General features: G+C 54.7%; 5 protein-coding genes across 5 annotated transcripts; all 5 read right to left on the bottom strand.

Annotated features, from left to right (window-relative positions):
• Positions 1-96: 96 nt before the first annotated feature.
• KVR01_012328 (uncharacterized protein) lies at positions 97-702 on the bottom strand (the record flags this gene model as incomplete). The annotated part of the gene is made up of 1 exon (XM_044789538.1): positions 97-702. The coding sequence occupies one exon, from the start codon at positions 700-702 to the stop codon at positions 97-99; it is 606 nt and encodes a 201-aa protein (XP_044638516.1).
• A 3,496-nt stretch (positions 703-4,198) lies between these two features.
• KVR01_012339 (uncharacterized protein) lies at positions 4,199-5,658 on the bottom strand (the record flags this gene model as incomplete). The annotated part of the gene is made up of 4 exons (XM_044783514.1): positions 4,199-4,599; positions 4,672-4,841; positions 5,004-5,257; positions 5,305-5,658. 4 exons carry the CDS (start codon positions 5,656-5,658, stop codon positions 4,199-4,201), a joined length of 1,179 nt encoding a protein of 392 aa, XP_044638527.1.
• A 386-nt stretch (positions 5,659-6,044) lies between these two features.
• KVR01_012488 (uncharacterized protein) lies at positions 6,045-10,686 on the bottom strand. The gene is made up of 10 exons (XM_044782143.1): positions 10,069-10,686; positions 9,103-9,873; positions 8,947-8,995; positions 8,741-8,892; positions 8,464-8,595; positions 8,181-8,339; positions 7,904-8,110; positions 6,914-7,792; positions 6,365-6,843; positions 6,045-6,298 (listed from the first exon to the last, which is right to left on the bottom strand). Exons 2-10 carry the CDS (start codon positions 9,326-9,328, stop codon positions 6,239-6,241), a joined length of 2,343 nt encoding a protein of 780 aa, XP_044638676.1. The 5' UTR covers positions 9,329-9,873; positions 10,069-10,686; the 3' UTR covers positions 6,045-6,238.
• Positions 10,687-11,265: 579 nt separating this feature from the next.
• On the bottom strand, positions 11,266-12,474 carry KVR01_012477 (uncharacterized protein; the record flags this gene model as incomplete). The annotated part of the gene is made up of 1 exon (XM_044782267.1): positions 11,266-12,474. The coding sequence occupies one exon, from the start codon at positions 12,472-12,474 to the stop codon at positions 11,266-11,268; it is 1,209 nt and encodes a 402-aa protein (XP_044638665.1).
• An 883-nt stretch (positions 12,475-13,357) lies between these two features.
• KVR01_012489 (uncharacterized protein) lies at positions 13,358-15,105 on the bottom strand (the record flags this gene model as incomplete). The annotated part of the gene is made up of 4 exons (XM_044791054.1): positions 13,358-13,570; positions 13,636-14,127; positions 14,190-14,703; positions 14,774-15,105. The coding sequence occupies 4 exons, from the start codon at positions 15,103-15,105 to the stop codon at positions 13,358-13,360; spliced, it is 1,551 nt and encodes a 516-aa protein (XP_044638677.1).
• Between the last annotated feature and the right edge of the window lie 804 nt (positions 15,106-15,909).

Below are 15,909 nucleotides of genomic sequence, written 5' to 3'. Positions count from 1 at the left end.
GATTTTAGAATTGAAACGAAACTCATATATTATGAGAGCATGTAGTTATATAGGTGTGGAAGGGACGTCACCTGGAGGACTCAGATAGGCAACAAATCATGCATCGTCCACTTCTGAATCGTCTTCAGAATCATCTCCAAGATGGCCTTCCAGCTCCTCAGCAAGGGTCATAGGTCGGGTGCGAGCCGCCATCTTGTGGCCGGTCACCATTCCCTGAGATGGGCCCCGGCCGGGACCGGGGGTCGCAGCAGATGCAGCAGCTGGGGCCACCGCAGTGTTGTCATGCCCCGCGGCCGCTGGGTCTGCAGGCTGTGGCTCGGGCTCGGGCTGTGAGAGATTTTTAAGAGGCGTGTGTATTCTGTCGAATATCCTCTGTAAAACCTCGGGGTCTGGACCTTCCTCCAGGGCCTTATTTTGCCGCCGGAGGTCGTGAATGAGTGTGGCCTGGGAAGCTGCCAGCGCTTCAAGCGAGCCCGCCAGCTCTGTTGTCTGCTGTACCTGAGCCTCGAGGTCTGCGATCCTCATGACCATAAGCTCGTGTTCGGTGGTTTGGGCGTCCGCGAACGCCCTCCACTCTCTTGTTCCAAAGGGGTACGGGTTCTGTGTCGCCTGGGCGACGGAACGGTTGGGATTCCAGCGGTTAATATACGCAAATATGGTAGTGAAAACGACCATGATTGACTCTAAAATCGAAAATGTCATTATTATGCTCTGGGCGTTGGGAGTACTATGGCCTTGACGCTCGTCTAGCAAGCGTTGAGGGTGGTGAGGTAGGTAGTTGGAGAGCTGGATCCGCTATGCGTTGGGCTCGTGTATGACAATGGTCGGAGTCGGAGCCGATGGACAATTATGGCTGGCTATATACATAACCATGTAAATTTATCTCTTCAACAATGTAATATTAGGACAATCGCCTTGTGGCGATGCTCTTGAACACAACAAAGAGCGGGAAGCCACATTGGGCTGTGAACAAAGCCGACGTGGTGCCCATTCTTGGCCAAGAACGGGCAGCTTTGTAAATCTTTACCGCCATACCGCCACAGATATCGAGATCACATAGTCTGTTTTGAAGATTTGTTACCTACCTAGGTATTTAGGTAGAGATGCTCGCCAGCTGCCAACATAGTGGGCGTAGAGCACTTGAGTTCACAGGCACCTTTGTGTGGTGCGTGCCAGCACCCGACACCTGATGGGTCTCAGGCTAAAGTGGGGCGAGGGCGGAAACCGTGTTAGTCCATTGGCTACCAAGTACTTGAGTACTTAGGTACTTAAGCACTTACCTGGGTGCTTGGACCGAGGTGTTGTCTCCTGATGTCGTGCCTCCTGTTCAAGCTTGTGGTCAAGCAGAGCCGCGTAGCGGACACCTAAACAATGCTTGATCACCTTGCTGCCTGTGTATGTGTAGATTGACGAATATTACCCGTCTGTTTTAAATGTTTAGGGCGGTAAGTGGAGGGAGAGGCCTGCAGGTTTTCCTAGAGGGCTGTAACGGAAGTGGCATTGTACACCTGCCGACACATACAGGCAGAAGAAGCTGAGCTTTGAAATGAGGCGCTCACTGCAGCTTAGATTGTGGCACCGGTCAGCGCTCCCCACGAAGCGCCGGCCGCATGTTGGGCGACCGGCGATCTTATCTCCCCTGCAGCTCCTCGTGCCCAGGCCATCTCATCGGTGAGCTCCGGCGCGCCCCCCCCCCCTCCAAGTAGAAAGCGGGCAACCTCGCTTCTTTCGTCGTATAGCACGGCTTGTGCTTTATTTGGGCTCTTCTCACATTACTTTCGCCCTGCTGCGGATCGGACCACACAATGTACCACCGGCAGACGCTCCTGCGCTGAGGCCAAAGCCTCGGGCATCAGTTCTCAGTCTAGTGATATTGTGCTTGCTTGGAAGCGCTGTATGCGATTTCTTATGATTTCGTAGAGCCTTTTCATGAAGCCGATATTCTGGATGTACCATGTACGCGCCCGGATCATGCAGGTAATGGTCGTAGGGCAGATACTCAGTGTGCCATTCCGAACGCCATCACGAAAGCCTTGATGCCCACCCAGATGGATAATTGAGCTGTGCCTTCCTCTATAAAAGACGCTTCTACCTGCGCATTCAAAAGAAGCCTTGGGCATTCACTCGTGTGAAGAATCAATCAAGTCATTGTACAAGACGATTCCATGTTACTGAGCCAGCATTTAGACGGCCATGTCGAATTCTCGTTCATCATCGCTCGACGTCAACTTCAGCACGTGTAATAAGTATGTTGTTTCGAGGCTGTGAGTCAATCTATGCTAATGTCATCCCAGCTCCAATAGCCGACCACACTTGACGTCGGAAGAGCTGCTGCGGCTTCAAGACGAACGGTTAAGAATGTACGTTGCCGACAGCAGCAGTAGCCTAATAGAGCGTCTCTGGGACCAGGCAAATGTTGAAAGCCAAGCCCATCCTCCAGCCCAGTCTGGCAGCGACCGGGGCAATTCTCGTCCCCAGGAAACTACCTAGGTACAGATAAGCAACATGGGACATAGTATCTTCGGGTATAAAAGCTTATGATATGGTGGCACAGGCTACTCGAGGACAAGGAATTAATTGTGTTGTCATGTTGCGCGTCATGCCAACCCCTGTATCTATCCCCCTGTCGTGCTTCCACACATCTATATCTCGCATTTCAATTCCATATCCATTTTTGTCTTAGTCTCTGTGGTACTGCATTGTCATATCCTCTCATCCACTAACCTGCCCAAGGTTGCTGGTTTATACAAGAGCTATCTTGCTACAGCGGCGGAAGCCGATGGAGTATTGGGCAGTTGAGGTTGAACTCGTGTGACAAGATTGAACAACCGTTGTGGAATGGCACACAACTTGCTCGGCATGCCTGCCTACTGCCTACTGCCGTAACCAGGTTCAGCCCCTGAGTGGCGCCTAATGCCCGTCTCTCAACTGCGAACTCGATAGGAAAGGCAGAAGCATTGAAAGAAACAATCATTGATGGTAAAATCCTCTACCGGAGCTGGCCGGCATCTCATTACTTACAGCCTGGTGTGGGTCCCTTTTGTGTGAGTTGTCTTCCAAGGTTGTTTGCGGCACTAAGAATAAGCCCATGCGCCTTCACAAAGAATTTTAGCTGATCCTTGATAACTTTTGTCTCGCGAGGTCAGGCTCTGCAGACAGGTATTCGGACCCGATAAAACCGTGCGACCACACCACTCTTGCTGCGCGTCGATGCTGAAACGTGAAATGGCCACTCCTTATGCTGGTGAGATTTATTTGCGGCCCAAATGACCGTGGGAATATCAAGAGGGCGGCCAGTAGGATTGATTCGACACGGAAAGCACGCATTTCCACAGCCTGCTTTGATGTCCTGTTTCAGCCCTACCACCATCATACGGGCGTGGCGCATGTGCAATATTTCTTGGACGGCCGAGGACATTTAACCTGACGAGTTGTCTGGGCTACATGCAAAGGACTTTGCCAGCCGCGAACTGGTGTAGACAGTCGCCACCACAGCCCAGCGTTGCAATACATCAGCACACTTGGGTCTTGTTTCGGGTGCCACGTTGCACAGCATGCAGAGGAGCCATCTCGCGTAACTATACAGGCGTGCCGGATGATGAAGATCCGTATGTCGTACCTGGGAGACTTGACAGGCAACGGGTGTCCCCCGGGACCCAAGTTGGACAGGGGAGCACTATACCGTAGCGGCACCAGTCTCCACAGATCCAGTAGAATTAAACGATATTAGCACAAAATATAATGTGGCTCGCGGGCCATCAGAGGAGAGGAGAGAGGGGAAGTGATACTTCACATCTGAAAAGTCAGCTTTTCCCGCCCCCGCGGTCAGCGTGTTAGCGACGATGGTTTTCACGACCTCCCCCAGGCTGCCGTCCCTCCCCGATGGCAAGAGTGGCGGGAGGGGCCGTTCAGGCATAGGGACTGTGCCGAAAGCCGACGGCGATTTCTAAAAACACTGAGAGAATGGGAAGGAAAGTTTCCCGTACAACACATTTAGAAGCGAAGGGGCCAGTAAGTCGGGTCAGCACCAGCGCGGGCGCTGCCGATACCATTATATGTGCTCTCAGAAGGATTCTGTGACGCTCTCATGCCGGTCCAGCCTCCAAGCAACTTCTTGACTGAAGGAGGGTTTTGCATTTGCAGATTCCATCCCGGTGCTCCAATCTTGGAGCAGAGGATAACCGGATCGAGCAACACTTCACTCAACACCCAGGCACATCTCCAAGATTTCCAAGACCTGCTCCTTTCTCTCAAGAGGGATCACATTGAACTGGGAGCAGACATCCTTGAGGCTGCTCTCCGCGATGGCGTCGAGCTTGTCCCTCCCTACCCCGTACTCTGCAAGTGTCCTCGGGAAGCCCAGCTCGCGGATCACCGCGTCCAAGGCGTCGCCCAGGTCTGCCCGCCCCTTCACAAGCGAGTGCTTTGTGAGCGCCGCCGCAGTCTCCGGGTCATCCCAGAACGCGTCGACCACGAGCGCCTGTTGCTGCGCATTGACCTTTGCGTTGAACTTCTGCACAGCCGGAAGGCATATGCAAGTCGTTTCGGCATGCGGGACCCCCACGGGTCCAAGTTGGTGTCCGATGCCGTGTGATCCGCCTGTAATGATTCAGCCAGCCTGCTCCTAGGGACAGGCAACAAAGGTCCTATGTGAAGTCAGTTTGAACGTACCGACTTTGACATCATAGAGGTTCGCTGCCCGCATGCTCTCTGCTGCACCCAGTTGACACCGCAACCGGGCCTCGAGGTCGCCTGGCTCCTGCTTCGTCCTCAGCAGGCCCGGTATGAGCAGCTTGAGGCCGTGGAGCGAGTGCTTGGTCCCCTCCGGCTTGGGGTTTGAGCTGCAGATTGTCTCCACACAGTGATCTACAGCCCTAAGGCCAGTGGAAAGCCACACTCTCTGTGGAGTTGTCTGCGTGAGTGCAGGATCCCTAAGCGCGATATCAGTGACTGGCTCCTCGGACTCATGCACGGCCAGAAGACTTGCCTCTCAGTACACTTACATAATAATGACAGATATCCCGACCTTCCCAGGATTCTGAAAAAGCTGCTTGTGATGGGTGGCATCGTTGGTTGCGCCACCCGGCGGGTTGAATTCGCCGGCGCTGAGCGTCGTGGTGACGGACATTACAGGAATCACTGAATTGTGGACGGTCTTTGGAGCCCCCTCAGGCACTGGCTTGTTGAACCTGAGTGCAAGGCTGGTCCGGAAGAGGAGATCCATCGTCTCAACGTCGCTGACGTCGTTGGCTAAAGCCTGGGGAACAGTGAGATCACAGCTTAGTGCAGTGACGGGAGACTTACAAGAGACACAGCCTTGGCTCCATCAATGAGACTGCCACCCCCTACGGTGATTATCGCGTCTGCACCCGATTCCTTGACCTCATGCGTGACCTGTAGGACTTCGGAGTAGTACGTGTGCGGCCGCATACCGATATGAGTCCCTACCACCTTGACATTGTCACTGTCAAGAGCCGTTCTAAGCCTCTTGACTACATCTGTGGCTTTGCTGAGCGACTCAGATATCACCAGGAACGGCTTCACTTTGTTGAGTGTCGTGGCCAAGTGCTTTGCGCAGGCTTCCGGGTAAGGCAACCCGTGAGTGATGATGGGGAACTCCCTGTTAGGGTCGAATCGTTGAACGCTCTCGGTTGCCATATTGGGCATTTCAGTGCCTTTCCAGGTGTGTCGTGTCTCGCACAAAACAAGCACAAGATGTGAATTGAGCAGGATAACTACCGAGACGGGGATTTATTAGGAAGCGGGGTCGACATTTGGACAACTTCATGATGACACATTCCCTGTAATATTTTCCTACGTCAGACTGGCTAGTCTATGAAACCTAGATACGGCGTATCATCCAATTACAGGAACAGACTGCTGCATGTCATGGTTCCTCTAGATTAAATCAGTCGACAGCGTTCAGATGCATACGCAGTGAACCATGTCTCAGCGAAAAACACATCAGCAAGTGAAGTGTTGACCATGTACATGTCAGCATGCGAATCGGGCAAGCTACGCCGACGGACTGGAACGGCTGAGAATCCAGGACGGAGTAAATGTATCTATTGACTTCAAATTGGATAAGTTGCTTTGGTATTCGTGTACAACACCGTCTGCGAGGTTGCGAGACAGAAAATTCCCTGAAATTCCAGCCATGTTGTCCAACTTGACCCAGCCTCAAGTTGAAGGTTTGCCTCACTCATATGATCGCCTGGAACCCCCCCGGGGGCTCCAATCAGTTCAATGCATTGGGAGGTAGACTTGATGGTGGGTAGCAAAGATCAGTATAATCAGGCTGTGCCAACAGATCACCTAGTCAGCAAAGGGCCACACAACTTTCTGGATCCATTTGGGAACTCACGTTATTGCCCCACCAGGCTGGCATTGTCACTCCAGGCAAGTTGATGGCGAACATGATGATGGTGGCACAGACCTGGGTACCGCAGTCTAGACCAGTCCCCAGCAGGTAGTTGTACTTGCGGAACCACACGGGGTGTACTCGGAGGATATAACCCATGAAAACCAGAGAAAGCAGGGCGGATGTCATGAGATTCGTCGTCTCGTAGACGGGGAAGATGGTACCGCCGTAAAGCAGCATTGTCATATTGCATCGTGTCTCGATGCTCCAATCCGGTTTGTACCTGTGGACGACGAAAGTGATGGCCACCAGGGCAGGGCCGATGAGGAACGAGTAGTAGATCCAGCTGTAAGGGGAGCCCTTGTCGAAGAGAACCTTGGGGCCCAAGATACCCCATAGCACCGAGAGTGAATAGTAGCTCTTCGTCTTCAGGGCGAGCCAGGCATTCGAGTCCATCTTCCCGATCAGGGTCTCCTTACCGACTGGGCCATTGTTAGAGAACCATTTCTTTCTCAACCGCCCCAACGGCTGCGGAGGTTGAAGACGACTTACTGTGGTCTATCACTAGGCGCATGATGCCATAGTTGATGAAGGGTCCTAGCAAAGTGCCGTAGACTTGGCCCCAGAACATCTCTTTCTCCGGGATCTTCATGTAGAACCCAAACTTGTAGTCCGAGGTTAGATTGAGGTTCTGTTCCAGGATCTGCCGGCCGTACGTCATGCAAGTGAGAACCGCCGTCGGGTTCCCTGGGAACATGGCTCCAGCCATGAGCTCTGATAGAAATGCCATCCCGACCTGGACATTGGCCACACCCCATAGGATCCCGTTCGGAAAAGTGCAAATGACCGAGACGAGCGTGATGACAATGAAGCCCCACCAGGGCAGCCCCATCTCCGCGCCATAGATGCAACCCAAGGACAAGGCCAGGCAGGGAATTAGGAGCGCAATGTACCACCAGTGCGGTACACGCTCTGTACGGCTCATGAGCTTCAGGTACGGGTCGTTGTAGTCATCTCGGACGTTCTTGAGCGCATCGCGGAAAGCCTTGTACGAGTCTTTGCCGTACCACAGTATCGAGTAGGCCAAGGCGGCTGTGGATGCGGCGAACCCGAAGAAGAAATACATTGCGTATGATGTGGACCATCGGGGAGGGGAGTAGGCGTCCATTGCCGTCTGGTTGAGGGTGTATTCGGGCGTGAGAATGCGACTGATGTTGTAAGTCTGCCCAGTGAGGTCGAAAGTGCCAGAAGACATTGGCGGATAGTTTTGCGAGTTGATTGTGTTAGTGAAGTACATGATGGGGTACAGCATCCAGCAGCAAAAGATGGCACCAGCGATCTGGTGCGCGTTTGCCCATAGCGGTGTGTAAAGGGGAGAGAGGAAGCTGGCATAGTTCCAATCTAGTGTGAAGTCGAGCATTCCGAAGCCATCTTCTGTGTGTCAGCTTTCCTATCCCAAATTGAAAAGGGCGGTATCAAAGGCGATACCCGAGGACTCGCTTGGATTGCATGCACTTGGGTCTGCTGCGAGATTATACTTACAGTATCCCGAACCCATCAAATAGGCCTTCCATTGCCCATGCCCAAAGTAGCACAGCAGAGGAAGGGACGAGAGGAGGGGGAAAATGAAGCCAGGAATCCACTGATAGCAAAAAGTAGCGCAGGCGACAATGGCGAAGAATTTCAGGGACTTTTTGGTGACGGAGGGGTTTTTGTGCATGGCGTTGAATAATGCCACATTCGGGAGGACTTCGACGGGTCAGCGGCAAGATTGAAAAGCAGGGGATGGGACAAACGAATGCAAATGAAACCTATTTACCTCCGGGATAGTAGATCTTGGGCGGGCGAACGAGGATATCACGGTATATGCCTGTGAAGGCGTACCCGATCATCTGGGAAGTCAACAAGAAACAGATGCCCCAGCCAGCGTTGATTTTACGGCCGTAGTACAGTTCCAACGCGGATAGTGGCCCAAGACCTGACCGAGAGTTAGTTTGACGAGTCATCAAGTTACGAGGTAGCAGGTTGGGTGGCAGGAGATTGGGGACCCTAGTTGACTTTTTCTTGTGGACATGCCCCCCGGGAGGCATGTGGTAACTCACCATAGGCAGCGTAACAAGAACCCCAGTATGCGACGACGATCAAGGCGTGTTCCTTTGCGTTCCATGGGCCTGGATTCAGGCTGAAAGATTTTCCAAAGATGGAAAATGTCCTCTTGGGGAGATACTTGGCCACTGTGTGGTTGTTAGTGGTCTTTTCCTGCCCGTGTGGAAGCAGACCGGTGCTTCCTCAGCTCTGACGGCTGTTACATCTTGTCCAAACAAACAGCAACCATAGAGTCACTGTTGACTGGACAGACTCGGCCAGGCGCCCACTTACTTGCGTCTCCCATGCCCCATGAAAGCAACTGGACCGCGTAGGAGCTGAGGGTTTGGTAGTATGGTTTGAAGTAGTACATGGCCGAAATTGCGCAACCAACGACCACCCAGAACGTGGAAAGAAACCAGAAGCGAAACGTGAGAATGGGCTCGCTGCGGACATGTCAGGCTGTGTCTCGCTGAAAGTGCTGCTACGAGCCTACTCACTCGAAGTCATTGTGCAGGTCAACCGTCTTCGCGACCAGGGGATTCGGATCTGGTACGAGCCAGCATGTTGTGATTAGCCTTCGTAACATTACATCTCTTCAAACATGATTTGTAGGCGTGTGGGTGTGCTCGGGGAAGCACAAGCATCGTACGTACAGTCCTTCAGACGAGGGTCAATGAACTCTTCATTGTCCTCCGGCACATAAATTTTGGCAGCATCATCGTAGTCAGAATCCGGACCCGCAGACACGACTTCGATGTCCTGGTTCTTCTCATCGTACGGTTGGGTATGTTGAGTGGTCTTGTCCCTCGTAGGCTCACTCGGCTGTGTGATCTCCGAGAGTGTAGGGCCGTCTGGCCCGCCATCAGGAATGACAGCCATGATGATGGGAGGTGATTCAAGTGGGAACAATGGAGAATCTCCTGTGCAAGAAACCTGCCAGCCTTGGAATGACCTTCAGTGAGACACGCGACTTGGGACAAGTAGGAGTGGGCTCAGTAGGCTTTATACCTGGTGGCCGAGGTGCCGGTTCAAAGCAACAGCGCAGTGCCCATGGATAGCTCCTCACCCAAGATCAGTATCGCCATGTCGCCACCAGTCGGAAAGGGCACAGGATTTCCGTCGTATTTGATGCAGAGAAGGCGGGGTCGATCCATCAATCTGGGAGTGGGTGTGTGCCTGGGGTAGACGGGGTGATACGACGTGCTCGTTATCTCCCGCTACATGATTCCAGAACCCAAGAAGATTCGGTAGCTTCCTCTTTCAGGGATAGGTGGACCCTCATGTCCAGAAATTCCGAGGCAGATGCAAGCCTACAGCCCGTATCGCACCGGCTGAATGGTACCGCATGCTCTGGTTTCGCATCTTTGGGAAGGGGGAAAGTGAGAGGTTCGCCCCCGAGAAACGGGGCAAATTGAGCCTTGAGTCTAACAGCGGTTAGTAAAGCTAGATTCTATGGCCTCTGTCTTTGTTATCAGCGACCACGGCTTGCACGGCCATGGCAACGTATCGTCAAGTCGTGCCACAGCGACGACCGGGGCAGACATGATTGAAACAAGGGTGGGCCATGTCGATGCACATCAAGGCCGATTGCAAAGACCAAGAAGAAGGAGAGCGCGTACGGAGTAGAGAAAGTACTGTGGTATGTCATGGTGGCATGCAGGCTGTCTGGCTGTGGGATGCAACTCTCACCGCCCGGTCCTGAGTGCCACCGTGCTCATGATCGTGGCACGGCGGCAGGGCTTGTCTGATCCTTTTGGCCATCGTGATTGACGTTACATGTGCAGTGGCACTACGCGTGGCCAATGAGGCGGGTGGTGACTGCAACACCAGCGTGCCTCCCACGTGCCCGCGATTCCGCCATGTCCCTCCTCTGGGGGAGGGGGCCGGGGGCTGGAGATAAGGAGAATCCATCGATCCATTCATCCTTGCATCCGAAAGACCGGACGACAGCGCGGTGACGTGATCGACCGTTGAGAGACGCGTTCCGTTCTGGAAACAGATAGGCTTGAATGGAGGAGAGGATGATACAAAGCAGCAGGGCCGAGGTTTGCAGCCAAGCCCGTGGTTGCCGGGAGGCCGCTAGGAACGGATGCTTATCTGGCGCCGTTGGTGGAAGACGTGGTATGGCTGGTACTTGGGCCTGGTTTGTGCGCCTCAGAAACATACCTACTCAAGGACATATAGTAATGTACTTGACTGGGTAGTAGGTAGGAAGATACAAACAAGGCAGGTCGTCGGGCCACATCCGCATCTTGCATCCTGTTTGGGAAAGGCCCTTAGTACTGCAGCCCTTCCTAGCCCAGCCCTGCGGGACCGTCTTGGCCAATGCTTGACAGATGCTTCGACGGTGCGGCTACGGGCCCAATTTTGTCACATACACTATCACCACCACAACTTCCAAAAAGCAACTGTGGCTTACCCGGGGGCCTGAGCAGAGCAAGACACCACGCCCAGGATCAGAACGTCACAACATTGTCTCGAATTGCCAGAGTCTTCCAGATACCAGGCGAGTAAAGGGCAAGCCCCACCCACACTCAGGCACATGCATGCCAGAAACAGAGAAACCCATAAAGGACATGAGGAAATAGAAGACCAAGAACGAATCGAAACACATGAACCTTCTCTCGCCCAGCTAACCTTACATGGACCGTCAATGTCGATGGCACAGCCTCCAAAAGGGGGAACGTCCAAGAAGCTGTTACCAGCCCAACACCGCAAAGAAAAAAAAGCAAAGTCGTGGGGCCACCGTACATTTGTCATAAAGTGTTGGGCAAAATGAGACAAATTGACCTCCCGTCACCGGCCTTCGGCCCGCCTCACGCAGAAGGAGCATTGGCAGTTCCTATTCCCCAGTACTGCTCCGCGTAGAACGTTGGCGGGTCCGCCTTCTTCCACAGGTCGTTGAACGCCGAGAAGAGGACCATGTCCTGCGGGTTGCTGGCGAACGCCGCCCGGATGCTGCTGATAGCCGCCGCCTGCTGCTCGACCCCCGGCACCGCCTGTCCGTTGGCCGAGCCCTGCCATGGCCAGCCCGACTCGGTCACGCGCACGCGCGCAGACGGGTCACCCAGCTTGTTGCGGATGTTCTGCACCTGGTTGGCCACGAACACCCCGGCCTGCCCCGGCGCCGTGTTGGGGTCGAAGAACGGGTGGATGTTGCACGCGCAGTAGTCGCTCGCCTTGCACAGCTCTGGGTGCGCCAGCACGGCCACGAATGTGTCCACCGTCACCACCGGGCCCGTCCAGCCCGACTGCTTCAGCAGGGCCCTGCCGCTCTTGAGCGCGTCCAGGATCTGCTGGGGGGACGCCTGCCCGTTGTTGACCAGCTCGTTGCCGATGCTGACCGTGTCGACGATCGACCAGTCCTTCTGGATGCCCTGCACAAGCGTGGCGATCTGGTCGCCCAGGTCGTCGAGGCTGAAGATGCCGAAGAACACCTTGAGGTTGTTGGTCTTGGCGGCGGCGTAGACGTTGGGGATCTGGTTGCAGTCGATACCGTACACACGCACGAATCCGTACGTCTTGGCGATGACACCAAAGTCCTGCATGATCTGGGTGGCCGACTTGCAACCGCCATCTGCGTTGTAAGGGGCGTACGCCACCCCGAAAAGGCCATCGCCCGTGGCATTATTGACGGGCGAACCGGGACCTTGCGGCGGCGAGCCACCCGTGGGGCCTGCTGGTACTCCAGTCACAGTTCGGGTACCAGGAGGCGAATGGGCTGCCTTGCCCACCGCCGACGCACTGCTAGTAGGTGGGACGAGGACGACTATAGCCTCCGCCGTCGTCACAGGCGTGCCGTTCTTGTCGACAAAGACAACGATCTCCGGCAGTGAGGTCGCCTGGGTGCGCGAGCTGTCCGTGATCGTGACCGTCTTGCCCGCTAGATTGAGCGACCTGGCAGCGAGATTGTTGGCCTGGGCATGGTCGTGACCCAGGCGGCGGTGGTGGTGGTGATGGTTATGCTCCGCGGCTGCCAGGGAGAGCACACCAAGGCCAGCCACAGCTGTGGTGATGGGTCGCATTTTGGACCAGTTTGGCTGTGTCAAGGGAGGCTACGAGGGTGTCGGGTTTGAACGAGTGTATGACTGACTGAGTCGACGAGACACGAGAGAGTGTCGTTGAGCAGCTTCAGGGGTGGCAGGATGGGAATGGCCAGTTGGTCAAAAATGTCCGTTGGGAACAGAATTATGATCGGTCCACGGGCGCCTGCCTGCGGCTGCTGATGTTATGCATTCCAGGAGATGACAAGAGGGTCGTGCCTCACTCTGGGCATCCACAACCTGTCCACAGAACACAGGAACGACCAAGGCTCTTGGCTCCATCGCACCTCCTCGAGCGGATTCTGTGCCTTGTCCGTGACAGCATGACTGCCCAGGTGGACAGCCCTTCGTTCAGCACCATCATCTCGCCTTCAATAACCTGTGGTTGTATCCGTCCTTGTTATCATCCTGCGGGTTGCGCGGACGCCCCATTCCTGGCCAGCTTTGGCCTCGCAGATCACACTGCGGCGGTGGCTGCCAAGGCAGCTGGGCGGTCGCAATGGAACGGGAAGAGATGGGGGTGTGTTATTCCAATCTCACTTTGTGTCTTGCCCGAGGAACCAATTGACGCACGGGATACGGGGTAAGACAACACAGGCAGAGGCAGATTGGATGATTGAGCAAGGGCGCTTGGCACCCGAAGATGTATTATCCTCCATCATTAAATAAGTCTAGTTCCTCAAGTATTGTTGACCGCAGCGCCATTCTTGGGTGAATCGAAGGCAAGTCAGCCAAAACCGCAACCATTACTTTGCTGTGATCTTTTGAATACCGTGAATGCTGTACTTCTTGAGCCGCAACGTATCAAGATGCAGGGCGCAATGGGGACGAATGATGGCAGTTAAAACATTCGCATATCCAGTGGTCATGACCCAGGCAACGTCAGCTTGCTACTCGTCTTCCTTGTCATGACTTTGGTGATCGCATGCCGGATGGTTATTGCTGCCTTCTCAATCTCCTTCTTGGAAAGGCCATTCGTAACACACACTTTCAAGGCAGGTTGTGTATGACCGCCGCCAACGCTCTTGTTGATCAGGGCAGTCTTGAGCCTGGTTATCATGACACCGTTTGCAAGGGCCTGGGTCGTTCAATGTTTAGCCAAGGCACAAGAGGGAGGGAGGACCCTTGGGGAACAAAGCTCACCTCATCAACGCATTCCTGCAATACTCGGTCCTGATCCTCAAAGGACAATCTTCTCGACTGAACCACATTCGGCTTGATGACTAGCATCAGAATCGGGTTTTCCTGCGCACTGGTGCACATGACCCAGTCGCTCCGTGGGTCCAGCTGGGCGCGCACCGCGCGTATGTTCTCTCGCGAGGAGGCAAGGATTTCGGGGCTAGACTGCAGCATGTTGAGGGTCTCGCTCGCCGTCACGGCGAGCATGGCGGGTAAAGCCGCCGAGAAGGTGTACGCCATCGAGGCAATCCTCTGGTGGGCCACGACGTTCTTATCGCCAGCACAGAAGCCCCCGCCAGCGCACAAGGGGCCAGCCAGCGAGCCGATGATCATGTCGACCTGGGCAGGGTCGACGTTTTGCGCCTCGGTGACACCACGGCCTGTTCGACCGAGGACACCAAAGGACCAGGTCTCATCTAGAATCATGCGGAACTTGTACTTCTCCTTGAGTTCGATCTGTGCGATGGGATCGTCAGCTTTCAGGCAAGGGGGATCTCTGCAGGAGTCGCTGTCCCTACCATGCGTGGCAAGTCAATCGAGGCGCCCGTGGTCTCGGAGAGGCCCTCGGCCACGAGGAAGCGCCTCGTCAGCTTCTTTTGTTTCTTCTGGTCCTGGGCAACTTGTCTCATGACGTTTTCCAGATCGTCCCAATCGCCTGGGTTATACCACTTGATTGTACACCTCGACAGCTCAATGCCCTTGCGGACGGGGTAGTTGGTGGCGCGATCGGTAACAATGACGTCGCCCCTTTTGCAGAAGGCCGGGATAACACTGGAGCTGGTGGAGAAGCCTTGAGCATACAGGATGCATGCCTCGGTCCCCAGGTAGGCAGCAACGTCGGATTCGGTCTTCATGTGGACGTCCTGTGTTCCGTAAAACTGCGGAGGTCCGCAGGGGCCGACGCCGTAAGTGCGCAGGGTGTTTATGGCCTTCTCCTTGATCTGCTCGTTGGCGTTGAAGTTGTACACATTGTATGAGGCCAGGTTCGTGACGGTTCTGCCATTTGCTAGCTTGACCTTGGGACCAGTTGCCCTGCGGGTGACACCCTCTCATTAGTTTTGCCCTTGTCTATGGCCGTGGCCAACACGGAGGGAGAACAAACCCAACTATCACAGGAAGCCTCTCCATCTCCATCTCCTCGGCGGCGTTCTGCTTGCCAACCAGAGGCTCGGGCTGCCATTCTTCGACGAGCTCCTCGATCTCGTCCTCGCTGAGCTTGACGTAGTTGGAGTCGTTGGTCGCGTAGGACGGGCTCAAGAGGTAGCGGATGAAGAAGATGAGCAGGAACAGCTCGAAGATGGAGCGGATTGGGTCATTTTGGTAGCTGGCCTGGACGTAACGGATGAGGACGGCAGACCCGGGCACCTTCTGGAAGGTCTGCGAAGCCTCGCGCAGCAGCACGGCCACCTGTGCCTGGATCTCGTGCAGATCCATGGGTGATGGTGCCTCGTCTAAGCTGCTGGTCGCGACGTAGAAGAGACCGGCGATGTCGCGCGCAACGTACCGAGGGTCCCTGACGCAGTAAGTGGCCGGGTGCGATAAGGAGATGTTGCTGGCGATTGAGGAAACAACAACCCTGGAAGAGAAAAAAAAGTTAGGTCCCAGGCAGAGTGACGGTGATCAATGGAAGCGCGTCGTCGTTGCCGTGTCGGGCCGGGGCAGGATCAGAGAGGATCAGGGGCGATATTGCACTAGCAAGCGGTAACCGACCCACTGCGTTGGCGTGGGCCGATGAAACCCACCCAATGTGCCAGTCAGTCTTGTCAGCGTCACCAAAGTACCGGGTACATACATACCGAGTCACCCGCCCTTCCACGATCCATCCACAGCCCGCTTACATAACAGGTCATCCGCATGAAAGTCCTCATTACGCGGTACAGTACCCAGGAGGCACCCTAGGTTCTGTCCACAACGGTAGCGCATGGATTGCTGGAGGCTTTCACCAAGAGACAAAATGACGAAAAGGCTCTCTTTAGTAGCATTGCGACCTATGCATAATTCACGCCACGACCCAACGCATTACTCTATGACTAGGGCCAGCAGTCCCATCTCACGCGCAGCATGAGTCTGGGAAGGAGACCGACTGCTTCCTTCGCCGATGACGTCGATCTCGCCCCGGCCCATGAACAATTGTCGAGCGACTGACCAACTAATGCGGCAAAGCAGATCCTTGATTGTAGCTTCCAGACTTGAATTAAATATGCCATTCATGATGCCGCCTCAAGGCATCCAGAGAAC

Source organism: Diaporthe batatas (genome assembly GCF_019321695.1).
Source record: "Diaporthe batatas strain CRI 302-4 chromosome Unknown Contig00019, whole genome shotgun sequence".
In the NCBI taxonomy this organism is placed as follows: domain Eukaryota; kingdom Fungi; phylum Ascomycota; class Sordariomycetes; order Diaporthales; family Diaporthaceae; genus Diaporthe; species Diaporthe batatas.
The sequence above is the reverse complement of the archived record's forward strand: the minus strand, read 5'-3'. Positions and strand labels throughout refer to the sequence as shown.

Bases quoted from the DNA above. Each gene is read 5' to 3' on its own strand.
- KVR01_012488 (XM_044782143.1), bottom strand. From the start codon at position 9,328: ATGGCTGTCATTCCTGATGGCGGGCCAGACGGCCCTACACTCTCGGAG. The intron at 8,996-9,102 runs GTACGTACGATG...GGCTCGTACCAG, and splicing joins TGACCCTCGTCTGAAGGACT to ATCCGAATCCCCTGGTCGCG. The intron at 6,844-6,913 runs GTAAGTCGTCTT...ACAATGGCCCAG, and splicing joins GCGCCTAGTGATAGACCACA to TCGGTAAGGAGACCCTGATC.